The 15,932-nt window shown below is 47.3% G+C and overlaps 1 protein-coding gene across 1 annotated transcript in view; it reads right to left on the bottom strand.

The window, feature by feature from the left end:
- Positions 1 to 1,534: 1,534 nt before the first annotated feature.
- LOC132390168 (NACHT, LRR and PYD domains-containing protein 3-like) overlaps positions 1,535 to 15,932 on the bottom strand; it is an 85,606-nt gene continuing 71,208 nt past the window's right edge. Inside the window, exons 8-15 of the mRNA XM_059962775.1 lie at positions 14,653 to 15,923; positions 13,622 to 13,708; positions 13,296 to 13,466; positions 12,970 to 13,140; positions 8,567 to 8,737; positions 3,954 to 4,124; positions 3,486 to 3,653; positions 1,535 to 2,228 (exon numbers count right to left, since the gene is read on the bottom strand). Coding sequence (XP_059818758.1) covers positions 2,141 to 2,228; positions 3,486 to 3,653; positions 3,954 to 4,124; positions 8,567 to 8,737; positions 12,970 to 13,140; positions 13,296 to 13,466; positions 13,622 to 13,708; positions 14,653 to 15,923 — 2,298 coding nt within the window. The 3' untranslated portion in view covers positions 1,535 to 2,140. The remainder of the gene's footprint in view (positions 2,229 to 3,485; positions 3,654 to 3,953; positions 4,125 to 8,566; positions 8,738 to 12,969; positions 13,141 to 13,295; positions 13,467 to 13,621; positions 13,709 to 14,652; positions 15,924 to 15,932) is intronic.

Below are 15,932 nucleotides of genomic sequence, written 5' to 3'. Positions count from 1 at the left end.
CTCGATTGCGCAGACTGTTTATCACAAACAATAAATATACCGCAAACAATAGAGACCGATACGACATCCTCATCTCCGGATCCTGTGCGTCATCACTCCGAGTGTCGTAGAGAGAGGAGGATACAGACACCAGGAAACGTGTGCGGTAATATTCCCGGTGTCGATACAGAGACCCGACACCGTGGGCGGTAAAACTCCCGGTGTGTAGACAGAGATCGGGAACCGTGCCTGGCAAAATTCGCAGTTTGGGATATGGAGACTTGGAACCGTGCCCTGTATAACTTCCTGTGTGTTATGAGGACACCGGGAACCGGGCGCAATGAATCTCCCGGCTTGGGGACTCGGAAACCATAAACCTCTCTCACACCCGCACTCTACGCCCCCTCCCCATCCTTCCGTCCGATCGTATCCACCGTTAGTGTTACAAAGTCGTCAACATCTACACGACCCTCGACTTTCCGTGTAACTAATAAACTCACTGGCGTTCCCGACAAATTCATAAACCCCGCTCCGAGTTCTGTCAAATACAGAATTCAGGCGTCCCCGCCAATTTCCAGGATTACATTTCCGTTGGAAACAACTGAAAATTGTCCCATTGGGAGTCAGATGGTGGGAAGGGCCAAATCCCACTGGGTGACCGTACAATAGGAGTGAATGGGAAGCGCAGACGGTGGGGGTAAATGGGAAAGGGTGGGGTCCACTGGGAGGCAAACAGTGGGAGTGAATGGGAATAGGTGGGGTCATTGGGAGTGCGGATGCTGTGAATGAATGGGAAAGAATGGCATTTGATCGGGATTGCGTTCCTTGTGAGTGGACGGAAAGGGACGGCGCCCTGTGAGGAGTGCGGACCGTGGGAGAGGGACGGGAAGGGGTGGATACCCGCTTTGCAAAATTATCCTCAACTTCGATTTCATCCTGGGCTACTTCTCGACCCTCGAAGTCAAATATGATTGTTAACCGCTATGTTTATGATTCCCGTCTACTGCCCTGCTGTCTGTTCCCCCTCCCACCCTCTCCTTGTCTGTGCATATTGAATCGCTCTCCGTCTCCACGTATATTCATCTCGTGTGTCTGTGGTTCCCTGCGCTGCAGTTCCATGGTGAACACAATGAGAGTCTCCTCTGTAATCTGTTTCAACTCGAGAACGCGGTTGATATATCTCACACTACAGACCTTTTTTTTCACTCTGTGTCTGACACCAGGAGTCTGTGATGGGACGATGCAGTTGGATCTTCACTCTGTGCTGAATGCCGGTATTCCATCCTTCTTACCTTTCGTACTTGGGGGGTCAATTAAATCACCTCTGACATTACAGTCGATTTTAACTGTCGGCGGGGGCAGTTAGCCACGATGGGAGTAGGGTGGAGATTAGATCCTGGGTACTCAGACTCTGAGACGCTGCTGTACCAGTGTGAGGAGCTCAGAACCATTATTGCAGTTATCCGGGTGCGGGGGTCAGCAGTAATCCCAGATCACTCTTCCTCCTCTAATGAGACTCGAGTCCGACACCAAGACAGGAAGTTACATCGGTTTATTGATTTCGTCACGACAAATGTAAATCGACTCACTCACAGTCAAACACAATTAACTGACTGGCGACAACGAGTGACAGTTTGAATAATCAGTCCCGTTTCTCACCGTCACTCTGCATCGGGGAACCGATGATTATAAAATCACACTTCAGGGTCGTGTCCGATATCGCTGCAGATCCAGTGTCACTGCCGAGGTAATTGTCCATTTAACCTCATTATATCGGCCAGACTGCCGAATGCACCGTCCTCAGCAAAGGGAGCAAAAGGATTCTCTCCCGGGGTAATCCCACCCCGGGACACCGCTATTCCAGACTGAGTCCCGGATCCCGGGCTCTTCCTGTCTGTGTGATTCCCCAGAGTCTCAAGTGGCGAAGTCTCGAGCCCGCACATCCGGCCGAAGCTGTTCCGCCGGACAACAGGCAGATATACGTCACGATGGACCGCTTCCGATGTCACCGAGCTCAAGACTGGAGCAGGTTCCGTTAAAACTGTTGGGAATTACCCCCGGTGTGCCTCAATTAAGTTAAGGGCGGGAGTTAAAGGGGAGGGCGGCGAATCGGACAAAATGTTGCCATCCCATGGGTGGGGGTGTTCACTCATTCAGATGTTCACACGGCCACTGTCAGTCCGGGTCTGACTCCCCGCAGAGGTCTCAGTTCCTTCTCCCCGGTCTCACTGAACTTATTCTTCAGCAACCTGAAACAGATGGAAGAATAGAGATGAATGCATTCAACAGTGGCTGGATGGGAGATGCCAGAGAGTAGTATGAATAACTGTTTGTCAGGTTGGACGCCGGTGACTAGTGGTGTGCCTCAAGGATCTGTACTGGGTCCAGTGTTGTTTGTCAAATAAATTAATGATCTGGATGATGGGGTGGTAAATTGGATTAGTAAGTAAGCAGATGATACTTTATGCAGATGGTGTTGTGGATAATGAAGTATGTTTTTAAAGCTTGCAGAGAAATGTCGGACAGTTAGAAGAGTGGGCTGAAAGATGGCGAACGGTGTTTAAAGCTGATAAATGTGAGGTGCCATATTTTGGTAGGAATAATCCAAATAGGGCATAAATGGTAAATGGGAGGGCATTGTGAAATGCAATAGAACAGAGTAATCTAGGAATAATGGTGCATAGTTCCCTGAAGGTAGAATCTCATGTGGATAGGTTGGTGAAGAAAGCTTTTGGGATGCTGGCCTTTATAAATCAGAGCATTGAGTATAGGAGTTGGTATGTAATGCTAAAATTGTACAAGGTATTGGTACAGCCGAATTTGGAGTATTGTGTATATTTCTCGTCACCAAATTATAGGAAATATGTCAGCAAAATAGAGGGAATACAGAAAAGATTTACTAGAATGTTATCTGGGTTTCAGCACCTAAGTTACAGGGAAAGATTGAGCAAGTTAGGTCTTTATTCTTTGGAGCGTAGAAGGTTGAGGGGGGACGATAGAGGTATTTAAAATTATGAGGGGGATAGATAGAGTTCACGTGGATAGGCTTTTTCCATTGAGATTAGGGGATATTAAAACAAGAGGACATGAGTTGAGAGTTAGGGGGGAAAAGTTTAAGGGTAACACAAGTTTAAGGGTAACAGCTACTACTCAGAGAGTGGTAGCTGTGTGGAACGAGCTTCCAGTAGAAGTGGTATAGGCAGGTTCGGTATTGTCATTTAAAGTAAAATTAGATAGATACATGGACAGGAAAGGAATGGAATGGAGTGCGGGCCAGTGGAACTAGGTGAGTGTAAGCTTTTGGCACGAACTAGAAGGACCATGATGGCCTGTTTCTGTGCTGTAATTGTTATATGGTTAAATGGTTATATGAAGTAAACAGATTACACAACAGTGTCAGTAACAGTGGATAGGGGTTAATATTTCAACAACACCAACAGACAAATATCACCAGAAAACCCGCGGAACTGCTGGAATTTTATCACATTGAACATTAACACTCTCACTCGATCCACTTCAGCCTCTGGTGGTTCAGTATGAGGCGGCGGAGAGCGGGGACTGATCCGTCTGTCAGCGAGTTTAGTCCCAGTTTCAGCCCCGTCAGTGATGGGTATGTACTGAGAGCGGAGACGAGATCCTCGGCACCAGAATCTGTGAGACCGACACGCTCCAGCCTGGAGATGAGAGAGAGTGAGGGTGAAGGACACAGAGAGACAGGAGACGGTACAAATCCCCAGTGTTTATCAGTAACACAATTACTGATCACATTAATGTTCATTGTCAGACACCCAGTGACTGTAAACACAATCTCCCACAGTCTGGAGATGAGAGAGAGTGAGGGTGAAGGACACAGAGAGACAGGAGACGGTACAAATCCCCAGTGTTTATCAGTAACACAATTACTGATCACATTAATGTTCAGTGTCAGACAACCCAGTGACTGTAAACACAATCTCCCACAGTCTGGTACTTACCCCAGTTTCTGTATTTTACACTCTGCGTTCCTCAGAGCCGCAGACGCCAGTTTCACTCCTGAATCTCCCAGTTTATTACCATTCAGGTCCAGCTCCGTCAGTGATGGGTTTATACTGAGGACGGAGAAGAGATCCTCGACACCAGAATCTGTGAGATCGGCACTGTCCAGCCTGGAGATGAGACAGAGTGAGGGTGAAGGACACAGAGAGACAGGAGACGGTACAAATCCCCAGTGTTTATCAGCAACACAATTACTGATTTTTTTTTTCTTCAGCACGACTGGGTAGGTCGGCCAGTGAGAACAGCGAGAAGAGTTTAAAAGGAAGACAGATTTACAGAGCGAGCATCAGAGGAGCAGGAGACAGAGTAGGAAGGCTTTGGCTCAACGGGGCTTCGGTGATAAAGGGTCGAGGCGAGGTAGGTTATCTGTTTACAATACGAACAGAGAGCATGTGTGTGAGGCTGGTTTTCTGTGCTCGGTGTCAGGTGTGGGAGATCCTGGATACTCCCAGCCTCCCGGAAGGCAACATCTGCACCCGGTGTGTCGAGCTGCAGCTCCTTAGGGACCGAGTTAGGGAACTGGAGATGCAGCTCGATGACCTTTTTCTGGTCAGGGAGAGTGAGGAGGTGATAGAGAGGAGTTACAGGCAGGTGGTCACACTGGGGCCACGGGAGACTGACGAAGTGGGTCACAGTCAGGAGAGGGAAGGACAAGAAGCAGATACCAGAGAGCACTGCTGGAGGGGGTGACGGCTCACGGTGGAGGGGGTGATGGCCCACGGTGGGGGGGGGGAAGCAACAGTGCCTCTGGCACAGAGCCTGCCCCTGTGGCTCAAGAGGGTGGGGAAATGATGAGAATGGCAGTAGTCATTGGTGACTCGACAGTTAGGGGGTCAAACAGGCGATTCTTTGGACACAGGAAAGAAACTCGGATGGTAGTTTGCCTCCCAGGGTCCGGGATGTTTCTAATCACGTCCATGATAACCTGCAGTGGGAGGGAGAACAGACAGAATTCGTGGTACATATTGGTACCAGTGACATTGGTAGGAAAAGGAAGAGTTCCTGAAAAAAGACAACAGAGAGTTAGGAAGGAAGTTGAGAAGCAGGACCTCAAAGGTAGGAATCTCAGGACTACTGCCTGTGCCACACAACAGTGAGAATAGGAATAGAATGAGATGGAGGATAAATGTATGGCTGAGGGATTGGAGCAGGAGGCAGGGATTCAGATTTTTAGGAACATAGAAAATAGGTGCCGGAGTAGGGCATTCGGCACTTGGAGCCTGCAGCACCATTCAGTACGATCATGGCTGATCATCCAACTCAGAACCCTGAACCTGCTTTCTCTCCATAGCCCTTGATCCCTTTAGCCACAAGGGTCATATCTAACTTCCTCATAATGAACCGGCCTCAACTGTTTCCTGTGGCAGAGAATTCCACAGTTTCACCACCCTCTGTGTGAGGTAATTTTGGAGCAGGTGTGACCTGCTCAAAAAGGACAGGTTGCACTTGAATCCCAGGGGACAATATCCTGGTGGGAAGATTTGCTAAAGCTATTGGGGAGAGTTTAAACTAGAATTGTTAGGGGGTGGAAGCCAAAATGAAGTGATGGAGGAAAGGGAACTTGACTCACAAATAGAGAAAACATGGAGACAGTGCGAGAGGGAGGATAGGCAGGTGATAGAGAAGGGAGACACTCAGTCTGATGGTTTGAGATGTGTCTATTTTAATGCAAGGAGTATTATGAAAAAAGCGGATGACCTTAGAGCATGGATCAGCACTTGGATATATGACGTGGAGCCCATTACAGAGACTTAGATTGTGCAGGCGCAGGAATGTCTATTTTGAGTGACAGGCTTTAGATGTTTCAGAAAAGACAGGGAAGGAGGCAAAAGAGGTTGGGACCTGGCACTGTTGATCAGATATAGTGTCATGTCTGCAGAAAAGGAGAAAGTCATGGAGGGTTTGTCTATGGAGTGTCTGTGGGTGAAAGTTAGGTACAGGAAGGGGGTCAATAACTCTACTGGGTGTATTGTATAGACCACCCAACAGTAACAGGGACATCGAGGAGCAGATAGGGAGACCGATTCTGGAAAGGAGTAACAATAACAGGGTTGTTGAAGTGGGAGATTTTAATTTTGCAACTAATGATTAGCATCTCCCTAGAGTGAGTGGTCCAGTTGAGGTGGAGTTTGTTAGGTGTTTTAAGGAAGGTTTCTTGACGCAATATGTAGATAAGCCTACAAGAGGAGAGACTGTACTTGATCTGGCATTGGGAATGAACCTGGCCTGGTGTCAGGTCTCTCAGTGAGGGAGCATTTTGGAGATAAATGATCACAACTCTATCTCTTTTACCATGGCATTGGAGAGGGATAGGAACACAGAAGTTAGGGAAACCTTTACTTGGTGTAAGGGGAACTATCAGTTTATCAGGCTGGGAAATGAAAGCATAAATTGGAAACGTATGTCCTCAAGGAAACGTACCAAAGAAATGTAGAAAATGTTCAGGGGATATTTGCGTGGGATTTCTGAGTAGGTACGTAGCAATGAGACATGGAAAGGATGGTAGGGTACAAGATCTGTGGTGCACAAAGGCTGTTGTAAATTTGGTCAAGCAAAAAAGAACAGCTTACGAAAGGTTCAAAAAACGAGGTAATGATATGAATCTGGAAGATTATAAGGCTAGCAGGAAGGAGCTTAAGAATGAAATCAGGAGAGCTGGAAGGGGCCATGAGAAGGCCTTGGCGGACAGGATTAAGGAAAACCCCAAGGCATTCTGCAAGTATGTGAAGAGCAAGAGGATAAGATGAGAGAGAATAGGACCAATCAAGTGTGACAATGCAAAACTGCGTATGGGACAGAGGATATAGCGGAGGTATTTAATGAATCATTTGCTTCAGAACTCATGACGGAAAAGGCGATCGGTGGGATGACTTGCAGCAGACTGAAAAGCTTGAGAATGTAGATATTAAGAAAGAGGATGTGCTGGTGCTTTTGGGAAGTATCTATTCGGATAAGTCACCGGGACATGACGGGATGTACCCCAGGCTACTGTGGGAAGTGAGGGAGGAGATTGCTGAGACTCTGGCAATGATCTTTGCATCATCAATGAGGACAGGAGAGGATGTGGAGGATTGGATGTTTGCAGATGTTGTTCCCTTATTCAAGAAAGGTAGTAGAGATAGCCCTGGAAACTATAGACCAGTGAGTCTCTCTTCAGTGGTTGGTAAATTGATGGAGAAGATCCTTAGAGGTAGGATTTATGAACATCCGGAGAGGCAAAATAGGAATAGTCAGCATGGCTTTGTCAAAGGCAAGTCGTGCCTTAGCAGCCTGACTGAATTTTTTGAGGATGCGACTAAACACTTTGATGAAGGTAGAGCAGTAGATGTAGTGTATATGGATTTCAGCAAGGCATTTGATAAGGTACCCCATACAAGGCTTATTGAGAAAGTAAGGAGGCATGGGATCCAAGGGGACATTGCTTTGTGAATACAGAACTGGCTTGCCCACAGAAGGCATAGAGTGGCTGTAAACGGGTCATATTCTGCATGGAGGTCGGTAACCAGTGCTGTACCCCAAGGATCTGTCCTGGGACCTGCAGTCTTTGTGATTTTAATAAATGACCTGTTGAAAGTGGAGCGATGGGTTATTAAGTTTGCTGATGACACACAGGATGGGGCTGTTGTGGATAGTGTGGAGGGCTGTCAGAGGTTACAACGGGACATGCATAGAATGCAAAACTGGTCTGAGAAGTGGCAGATGGAGTTCAACCCAGATAACTGTGAGGTGGTTAATTTTGGTTGGTCAAATATGATAGCAGAAATTAGTATTAATGGTAAGACTCTTGGCAATGTGGATGATCAGACGGATCTTGGGGTCAGAGTCCATAGGACACTCAAAGCTGCTACACACGTTGACTCTGTGTTTAAGAAGACATAACAGTGCATTGGGCTTCATCGATCGTGGGATTGAGTTTAAGAGCCAAGAGGTAATGTTGCAGCTATATAGGACCCTGGTCAGACCCCAATTCAAGAACTGTGCTCAATTCTGGTCACCTCACATGGAAACCATAGAAAGGATGCAGAGGAGATTTACAAGGATGTTGCCTGGATCGGGGAGCTTGCCTTATGAGAATAGGTTGAGTGAACTCAACTTTTCTCTTGAAGTGGCAGAGGATGAGAAGTGACCTGATAGAGGTGTACAAGATAATGAGAGGCATTAATCATGTGGTTAGTCAGAGGCTTTTCCCCAGGACTGAAATGGTTAGCATGAGAGGACATATTTTAATGTGCTTGGAAGTTGGTACAGAGGAGTTGGCAGGAGTAAGGTTTTTGAACACAGAGAGTGCGTGGAATGGTCTGCTGGCAGCAGCGGTGGTAGAGGCGGAAACAACAGGCTTTAATAGACTCCTGGATGGCTACATGGAGCTCAGAAAAATAGAGGGCTAAGGGAATAGCCTAGGTAGGGACATGTTCGGCACAGTTTTGTGGGCCGAAGGGCCTGTATTGTGCTGCAGGTTTTCGATGTTTTTTTTGTTTCTACTGATCACATTAATGTTCACTGTCAGACATTCACTGACTGCAAACACATTTTCCCACAGTCTGGTACTCACCACAGTTTCTGTATTTTACACTCCAGGCTCCTCAAAGCCGCAGACACCTGTTTCACTCCTGAATCTCCCAGTTTATTACAGCCGAGGCCCAGCTCCGTCATTGATGGGTTTGTACTGAGAGCAGAGGCGAGGTCGCCTGCACCAGAATCTGTGAGACCGACATTCCTCAGCCTGGAGATGAGAGAGAGTGAGGGTGAAGGACACAGAGAGACAGGAGACGGTACAAATCCCCAGTGTTTATCAGTAACACAATTACTGATTTTTTTCTTCAGCACGACTGTGCAAGTCGGCCAGTGAGAACAGCGAGAAGAGTTTAAAAGGAAGACAGATTCACAGAGCGAGCGTCAGAGGAGCGGGAGACAGAGTAGGAAGGCTTTGGGTCAACTGGGCTTCGGCGATAAAGGGTCGAGGCGAAGTAGGTTATCTGTTTACAATACAGACAGAGAGTATGTGTGTGAGGCTGTGTTTCTGTGCTCGGTGTCAGATGTGGGAGATCCTGGAGACTCCCAGCCTCCCGGACGGCAACATCTGCACCCGGAGTGTCGAGCTGCAGCTCCTTAGGGACCGAGTTAGGGAACTGGAGATGCAGCTCGATGACCTTCGTCTGGTCAGGGAGAGCAAGGAGGTGACAGAGAGGAGTTACAGGCAGGTGGTCACACCGGGGCCACGGGAGACCGAGGAACTGGGTCACTGTCAGGAGAGGGAAGGGCAAGAAGCAGGTACTAGGGAGTACTCCTGTGTCTGTACCCCTTGACAATCAGTACTCCTGATCGAGTACTGCTGGGGGGGTGCAGTCTATGTGGGGATGGGGGAGCAACAATGGCTACACCTTTGGCACAATGTCCAGACCTGTGGCTCAGAAGGGCAGGGAAAGCAACAGCAAGGCAGTAGTGATAGGGGACCCTAGATTAGGGGGTCAGATAGGCCATTCTGTGGACGCAGCAAAGAAGCGCAGATCGTTGTTTGCCTCCCAGGTGCCAGGGTCTGGGATATTTCAGATCGCGTCCAAGATATCCTGCAGTGGAAGGGAGAACAGCCAGAGTTTGTGGTACATATTTGTACCAATGACATAGGTAGGAAAAGGGAAGAGGTCCTGAAAAAAGACTGCAGGGAGTTCGGAAGGAAGTTGAGAAGCAGGACCTCAAAGGTAGTAATCTCGGAATTACTGCATGTGCCACAAAACAGTGAGAATAGGAATAGGATGAGGTGGAGGATAAATGCATGGCTGAGGGATTGGAGCAAGAGGCAGGGATTCAGATTTCTGGATCACTGGGACTGCTTTTGTGGCGGGTGTGACCTGTACAAAAAGGACGGGTTGCACTTGAATCCCAGGGCGACCAATATCCTGGCGGGGAGGTTTGCTAAAGCTATTGGGGAGAGTATAAACTAGAATTGCTGTGGGGTGGGAACCAAAATGAAATGATGGAGGAAAGGTAGGTTGGCTCACAAATAGAGAAAATTTGGAGACAGTGTGAAAATGAGGATACGCAGGTGATAGAGAAGGGAGGTGCTCAGTTCGATGGTTTGAGATGTGTCTATTTTAATGCAAGGAGTATGATGAATAAAACGGATGAGAGAGAATGGATCAGCACTTGGAGATAGGATGTGGTGGCCATACAGAGACTAGGATGGCTCAGGGGTAGGAATGTCTATTTTGAGTGCCAGACTTTAGATGTTTCAGAAAGGACAGGGAGGGAGGCAAAAGAGGTGGGGGCGTGGCACTGTTGATCAGAGATAGCGTCACGGCTGCAGAAAAAGAGGTAGACATGGAGGGATTGTCTACAGAGTCTCTGTGGGTGGAAGTTTGGAACAGGAAGGGGTCAATAACTCCACTGGGTATTTTGTACAGACCACCCAACAGTAAAAGGGGCATTGAGGAGCAGATACAGAGGCAGATTCTGGAAAGGAGTAATAATAGCAGGGTTGTTGAAGTGTGAGATTTTAATTTCCCAACTATTGATTGGCATTTCACTAGAGTGAGGGGTTTAGATGTGGTAGAGTATGTTAGCTCTGTTCAGGAAGGTTTCTTGACTCAATGTAGATAAGCCTACAGGAGGAGAGGTTGTACTTGATCTGGTATTGGGAAATTAGCCTGGTCAGGTGTCAGGTCTGTCAGTGGAACAGCATTTTGGAGATAGTGATCACAATTCTACCTCATTTACCATAGCATTAGACAGAGGTAGGAGCAGTCAAGTTAGGGAAGCCTTTAATTGGAGTAAGGGGAACTATGAAGCTGTCAGGTTGGAACTTGTAAGCATAAATTGGAAACAGATGTTCTCAGGGAAATGTACCGAAGAAATGTAGAAAATATTCAGGGGATATTTGTGTGGAGATCTGAGTAGGTACGTTGCAATGAGACATGGAAAGGATGGTAGGGTACAAGATCCGTGGTGCACAAAGGCTGTTGTAAATCTAGTCAAGAAGTAAAGGTTCAAAAAACTAGGTAATGATTTAAATCTGGAAGATTATAAGACTGGCAGGAAGGAGCTTAAGAATGAAATCAGGAGAGCTAGAAGGGGCCATGAGAAGGCCTTGGCGGATAGGATTAAGGAAAACCCCAAGGCATTCTGCAAGTATGTGAAGAGCAAGAGGATAAGACGAGAGAGAATAGGACCAATCAAGTGTGACAATGGAAAAGTGCGTATGGAACAGGAAGATATAGCGGAGGTACTTAATGAAGCATTTGCTTCAGTCTTCATGACGGAAAAGGATCTTGCCGATTGTAGGGTTGACTTGCAGCAGACTGAAAAGTTTGAGAATGTAGATATTTAGGAACTTTTGGAAAGCATCAAGTTGGATAAGTCACCGGGAAATGACGGGATGTACCCCAGACTACTGCGTGAAACGAGGGAGGAGATTGCTGAGCCTCTGGCAAAGATCTTTGCATCATCAATGAGGACAGGAGAGTCTATGGAGAATTGTAGGGCAGTGAATGTTGTTCCCTTGTTCAAGAAAGGAGTCGGGATAGCCCTGGAAATTATAGGCCAGTGAGTCTTACTTCAGTGGTCGGTAAGTTGATGGAGAAGATCCTGAGAGGTAGGATTTATGAATATCTGGAAAGGCAAAATATGATTAGGAATAGACAGCATGACTTTGTCACAGACAGGTCGTGCCTTACGAGCCTGATTGAATTTTTTGAGGATGTGACTAAACACATTGAAGAAGGTAGAGCAGTAGAGGTGCTGAATATGGATTTCAGTAAGGCATTTGATAAGGTGCCCTATGCAAGGCTTATTGAGAAGTAAGGAGGCATGTGATCCAAGGGGACATTGCTTTGTGGATCCAGAACCGGCTTGCCCACGGAAGGCAAAGTGTAGTTTTAGATGGGTCATATTCTTCATTGAGGCCAGTGACCAGTGGAGTGCCTCAGTGATCTGTTCTGGGACACCCATTCTTTGTGATTTTTATAAATGACCTGGATAATGAAGTGGAGGGATGGGTTGGTATGCTTGCTGATGACACAAAGGATGGGGGTGTTGTGGATAGTGTGGAGGTCTGTCAGAGGTTACAACGGGACATTGATAGAATGCCAAACTGTGCTGAGAAGTGGCAGATGAAGTTCAACCCAGGTAAGTGTGAAGTGGTTCATTTTGGTAGGTCAAATATGATGGCAGAATATAATATTAATGGTAAGACTCTTGACAGAGTGGAGGATCAGAGGAACTTGGGGCCTGAGTCCAGAGGTCACCCAAAGCTGCAACGCAGGTTGACCCTGTAGTTAAGAAGGCAAATGGTGTATTGGTCTTCATCAACCGTGGGATTGAGTTTAAGAGCTGAGATGTAATGCTGCAGCTATATAGGACCCTGGTCTGACCCCACTTGGAATACTGTGCTCAGTTCTGGTTGCCTCACTGTAGGAAGGATGTGGAAATCATAGAAAGTGTGCAGAGGAGATTTACAAGGATGTTGCCTGGATCGGGGAGCATGCCTGATGAAAATAGGTTGAGTGGACTCGGCCTTTTCTCTTGGAGTGGTAGAGGATGAGAGGTGACCTGATAGAGGTGTACAAGATAATGAGAGGCATTGATCATGTGGTTAGTCAGATGCTTTTCCCCAGGACTGAAATGGCTAGCACGAGAGGGCATATTTTTAAGGTGCTTGGAATTAGGTGCAGTGGAGATGTCTGAGTAAGTTTTTTACGCAGAGCGTACTTAGTGCAGCGGTGGTGGAGGTGGAAACAACAGGGTTTTTAAGAGACTCCTAGATGGCTACATGCAGCTCAGAAAAATAGAGGGCTAAGGAAATAGCCTAGGTAGGGACATGTTCGGCACAGTTTTGTGGGCCAAAGGGCCTGTATTGTGCTGCAGGTTTTCGATTTTTTTTTGTTTCTACTGATCACATTAATGTTCACTGTCGGACACCCAGTGACTGTAAACACATTTTTCCCACAGTCTGGTACTTACCACAGTTTCTGTATTTTACACTCCTGGTTCCTCAGAGCTGCAGACACCAGTTTAACTCCTGAATCTCCCAGTTCATTCTCACTCAGGTCCAGCTCCGTCAGTGATGGTTTTGTACTGAGAGCAGAGGCGAGATCCTCGGCACCAGAATCTGTGAGACCGACATTCCTCAGCCTGGAGATGAGAGAGAGTGAGGGTGAAGTACACAGAGAGACAGGAGACGGTACAAATCCCCAATGTTTATCAGTAACACAATTACTGAGCACATTAATGTTCTGTGTCAGACACCCAGTGACTGTAAACACAATCTCCCACAGTCTGGTACTTACCACAGTTTCTGTATTTTACACTCCTGGTTCCTCAGAGCCGCAGACACCAGTTTAACTCCTGAATCTCTCAGTTCATTGTCAGTCAGGTTCAGCTCCGTCAGTGATGGGTTTGTACTGAGAGCGGAGGCGAGATCCTTGGCACCAGAATCTGTGAGCTTGACATTGTCCAGCCTGGAGATGAGAGAGAGTGAGGGTGAAGGACACAGAGAGACAAGAGATGATACAAATTCCCAGTGTTCATCAGTAACACAATTACTGATCACATTAATGTTCAGTGCCAGACATCCAGTGAGTGTAAACACAATCTCCCACTGTCTGGTACTTACCACATTTTCTGTATTTTACACTCCGGGTTCATCAGAGCCGCAGACACCAGATTCACTCCTAAATCTCCCAGGTCATTAAGCCCAAGTCTAAACACAAAATGACAGATTGATGAACAAAGTGATTCAAACCGTGGGTCTGAGGGGATTTCTCTCACTCGGATATTTCAGGAAACATTAAACACTTCAGTAAATCACTGATTGGAGTTCCCATCACTGCCAATGTCCATCACTGCCCAGCTCCAGTGTATTTACCGAATGTCAGAATTTAGTCCCATAGTGAGGAAAATTTGTAAGTGGGAAAGTGTCAATGGGATATATTGGAAGTGAACCCACCTATCCCACAAAGGGATAGGAAAATCTTGCAGGAGGAAGGTGATTGAGGAAGAATTATCCCACAGAAGGACGGAGGAGGGGTCTCAATAGAGGGAGGACGGGGATGAGAGGTCCCACAGCAGGGAAAAGATAATCCCACAAGACAAGAGGATGCAGAAATAGATTGCCCACAATCGGGAGAGGAGATCCGCCCATGGGGTCTGGGTATCTAGTAATGAGCACAGTCACACAGGTGGACTGATCGTGATAGTCGCACACGGGGAAGGGCAGGGGAGGACAATCTCACAATGGTATTTCTTTCCCTCACTGGGACAGTCTGCTGACGGTCTCTTGTCCCTCACTGGGAAGGGGGTGTGAATCTCTGACCCACCTGCTGCAGTCAGTGTCGGTCTGGGTGTCAGTAACAGTGAGAAAGAACATTGTCAATGGACGTGTCACAGGCAGTGATAAACACGGCCATTCCTGTTATTTACTACCATTAAACCAATGGTCGTTGTTCACTGATCTGATGAACTCTCCAGAATCTGTTCACAAGGAACTACAGAACACTCCCGTTCTTGGGGAATTACTGACCGATCCCCTGGGCATTTGTCACAATTGCTCACTGTCTGATTTACCAGATTTACCCAATTCCCTTCACATTGAAATAACAGAATGGAACAGTTTCACAGTTCAGAGTGAGAGATAAATAACACTACCGCAACTCCAGGCACTTGTGCAGCCCGGGTACCAGCCGCTGGATTCCTTCACACTGAATGTGGCAGTTCTCCAGGTCGAGGTGTTTTATTGTATCACAGTGTCCGATGACATGAGACAGGACCGCGCAGTCAATCGGGGTCAGTGGCATTCCACTGAATGAAAGTGTTTCCACAGATCCCAGTGCGGCCTGAGCCAGTCCACGATTCTGAGACTCAAACAGGTAGTGCAATGTGTTCAGGAGGCTCCTTTTACCAGCTTCACTACATGTGTTTCCACTCTGACGTTTAACCTCCTCCCTCATCCAGTCAATCACTCGGTAGGTTGTTTGATGTAGAGGTGGACACAGAAACTCCTCTAGGCCCCAAGCTGTCATTGGGGAGGAGAGACCAGCAACAAAACGGAGAAATACCTCAAATCGCCCATCTGTCATGTTCTGGGCTTCAGTGAGTAATATCAGGATATCCCCGGGATGGGGATTCAGGAATTGTGCGACTGCAGCTACAAACTCTTGGATGGTGAGGTGCGGGAATGTGTACACCACGCTCCGGGCAGAATCCTCTCTCTCCAAAAGCTCCATCAGGAACCCGGATAGGAACTGGGAAGGCTGCAGATTGTACTTGATCAAATCTCGATCTGTGAACACAATCTTCTTCTCGGACACTCCTCTGAAGGCCAACTGACCAACTCTGAGTAACACATCACGGGGGTTCTCAATCTCACGGCCGTGGTTTTTCAGGATGTTGTAAATATAGTAGGAGTACAGTTGGGTGATGGTCTTGGGAACTCGCTGCGGGTCCCTGACTCTTTGTGTGAAGAAGGGGCCCAGTGCCAGAGCGAGGATCCAGCAGTAGGAGGGGTTGTAGCTCATGGTGTACAGGATCTCGTTCTCCTTCACGTGTTTGAAAACAGCTTCCGCCACAGTCTGATCTTTAAAATGTCTGATGAAATATTCCTTCCGTTCCTCATCAGTAAATCCCAGGATTTCAGCCCAGATACTGATCTCTGCCTTTTCCAATAAATGTAACGCAGTCGGACGGGTGGTCACCAGCACTGAACACCCTGGGAGCAGCTTGCCCTGGATTAAACTGTACACAATGTCAGACACCTTGCACTTGAATTCAGGATCTGTGCCTGTGGGCTGAGGTTCTGTGTCTCTCTGACTGTCAGCAAAATCAATTTTGTCTTTGAATTCATCCAAACCATCGAATATCAAGAGCAATCCCTCGGGGTTCTTCCAGATCTCTCTCAGGAAATTCCCAAAGTAAGGATACTGATCCAG

Source organism: Hypanus sabinus, unplaced genomic scaffold (assembly GCF_030144855.1).
Source record: "Hypanus sabinus isolate sHypSab1 unplaced genomic scaffold, sHypSab1.hap1 scaffold_799, whole genome shotgun sequence".
Taxonomy (NCBI): Eukaryota; Metazoa; Chordata; class Chondrichthyes; order Myliobatiformes; family Dasyatidae; genus Hypanus; species Hypanus sabinus.
This window is presented reverse-complemented; position numbering and strand designations above follow the sequence as displayed.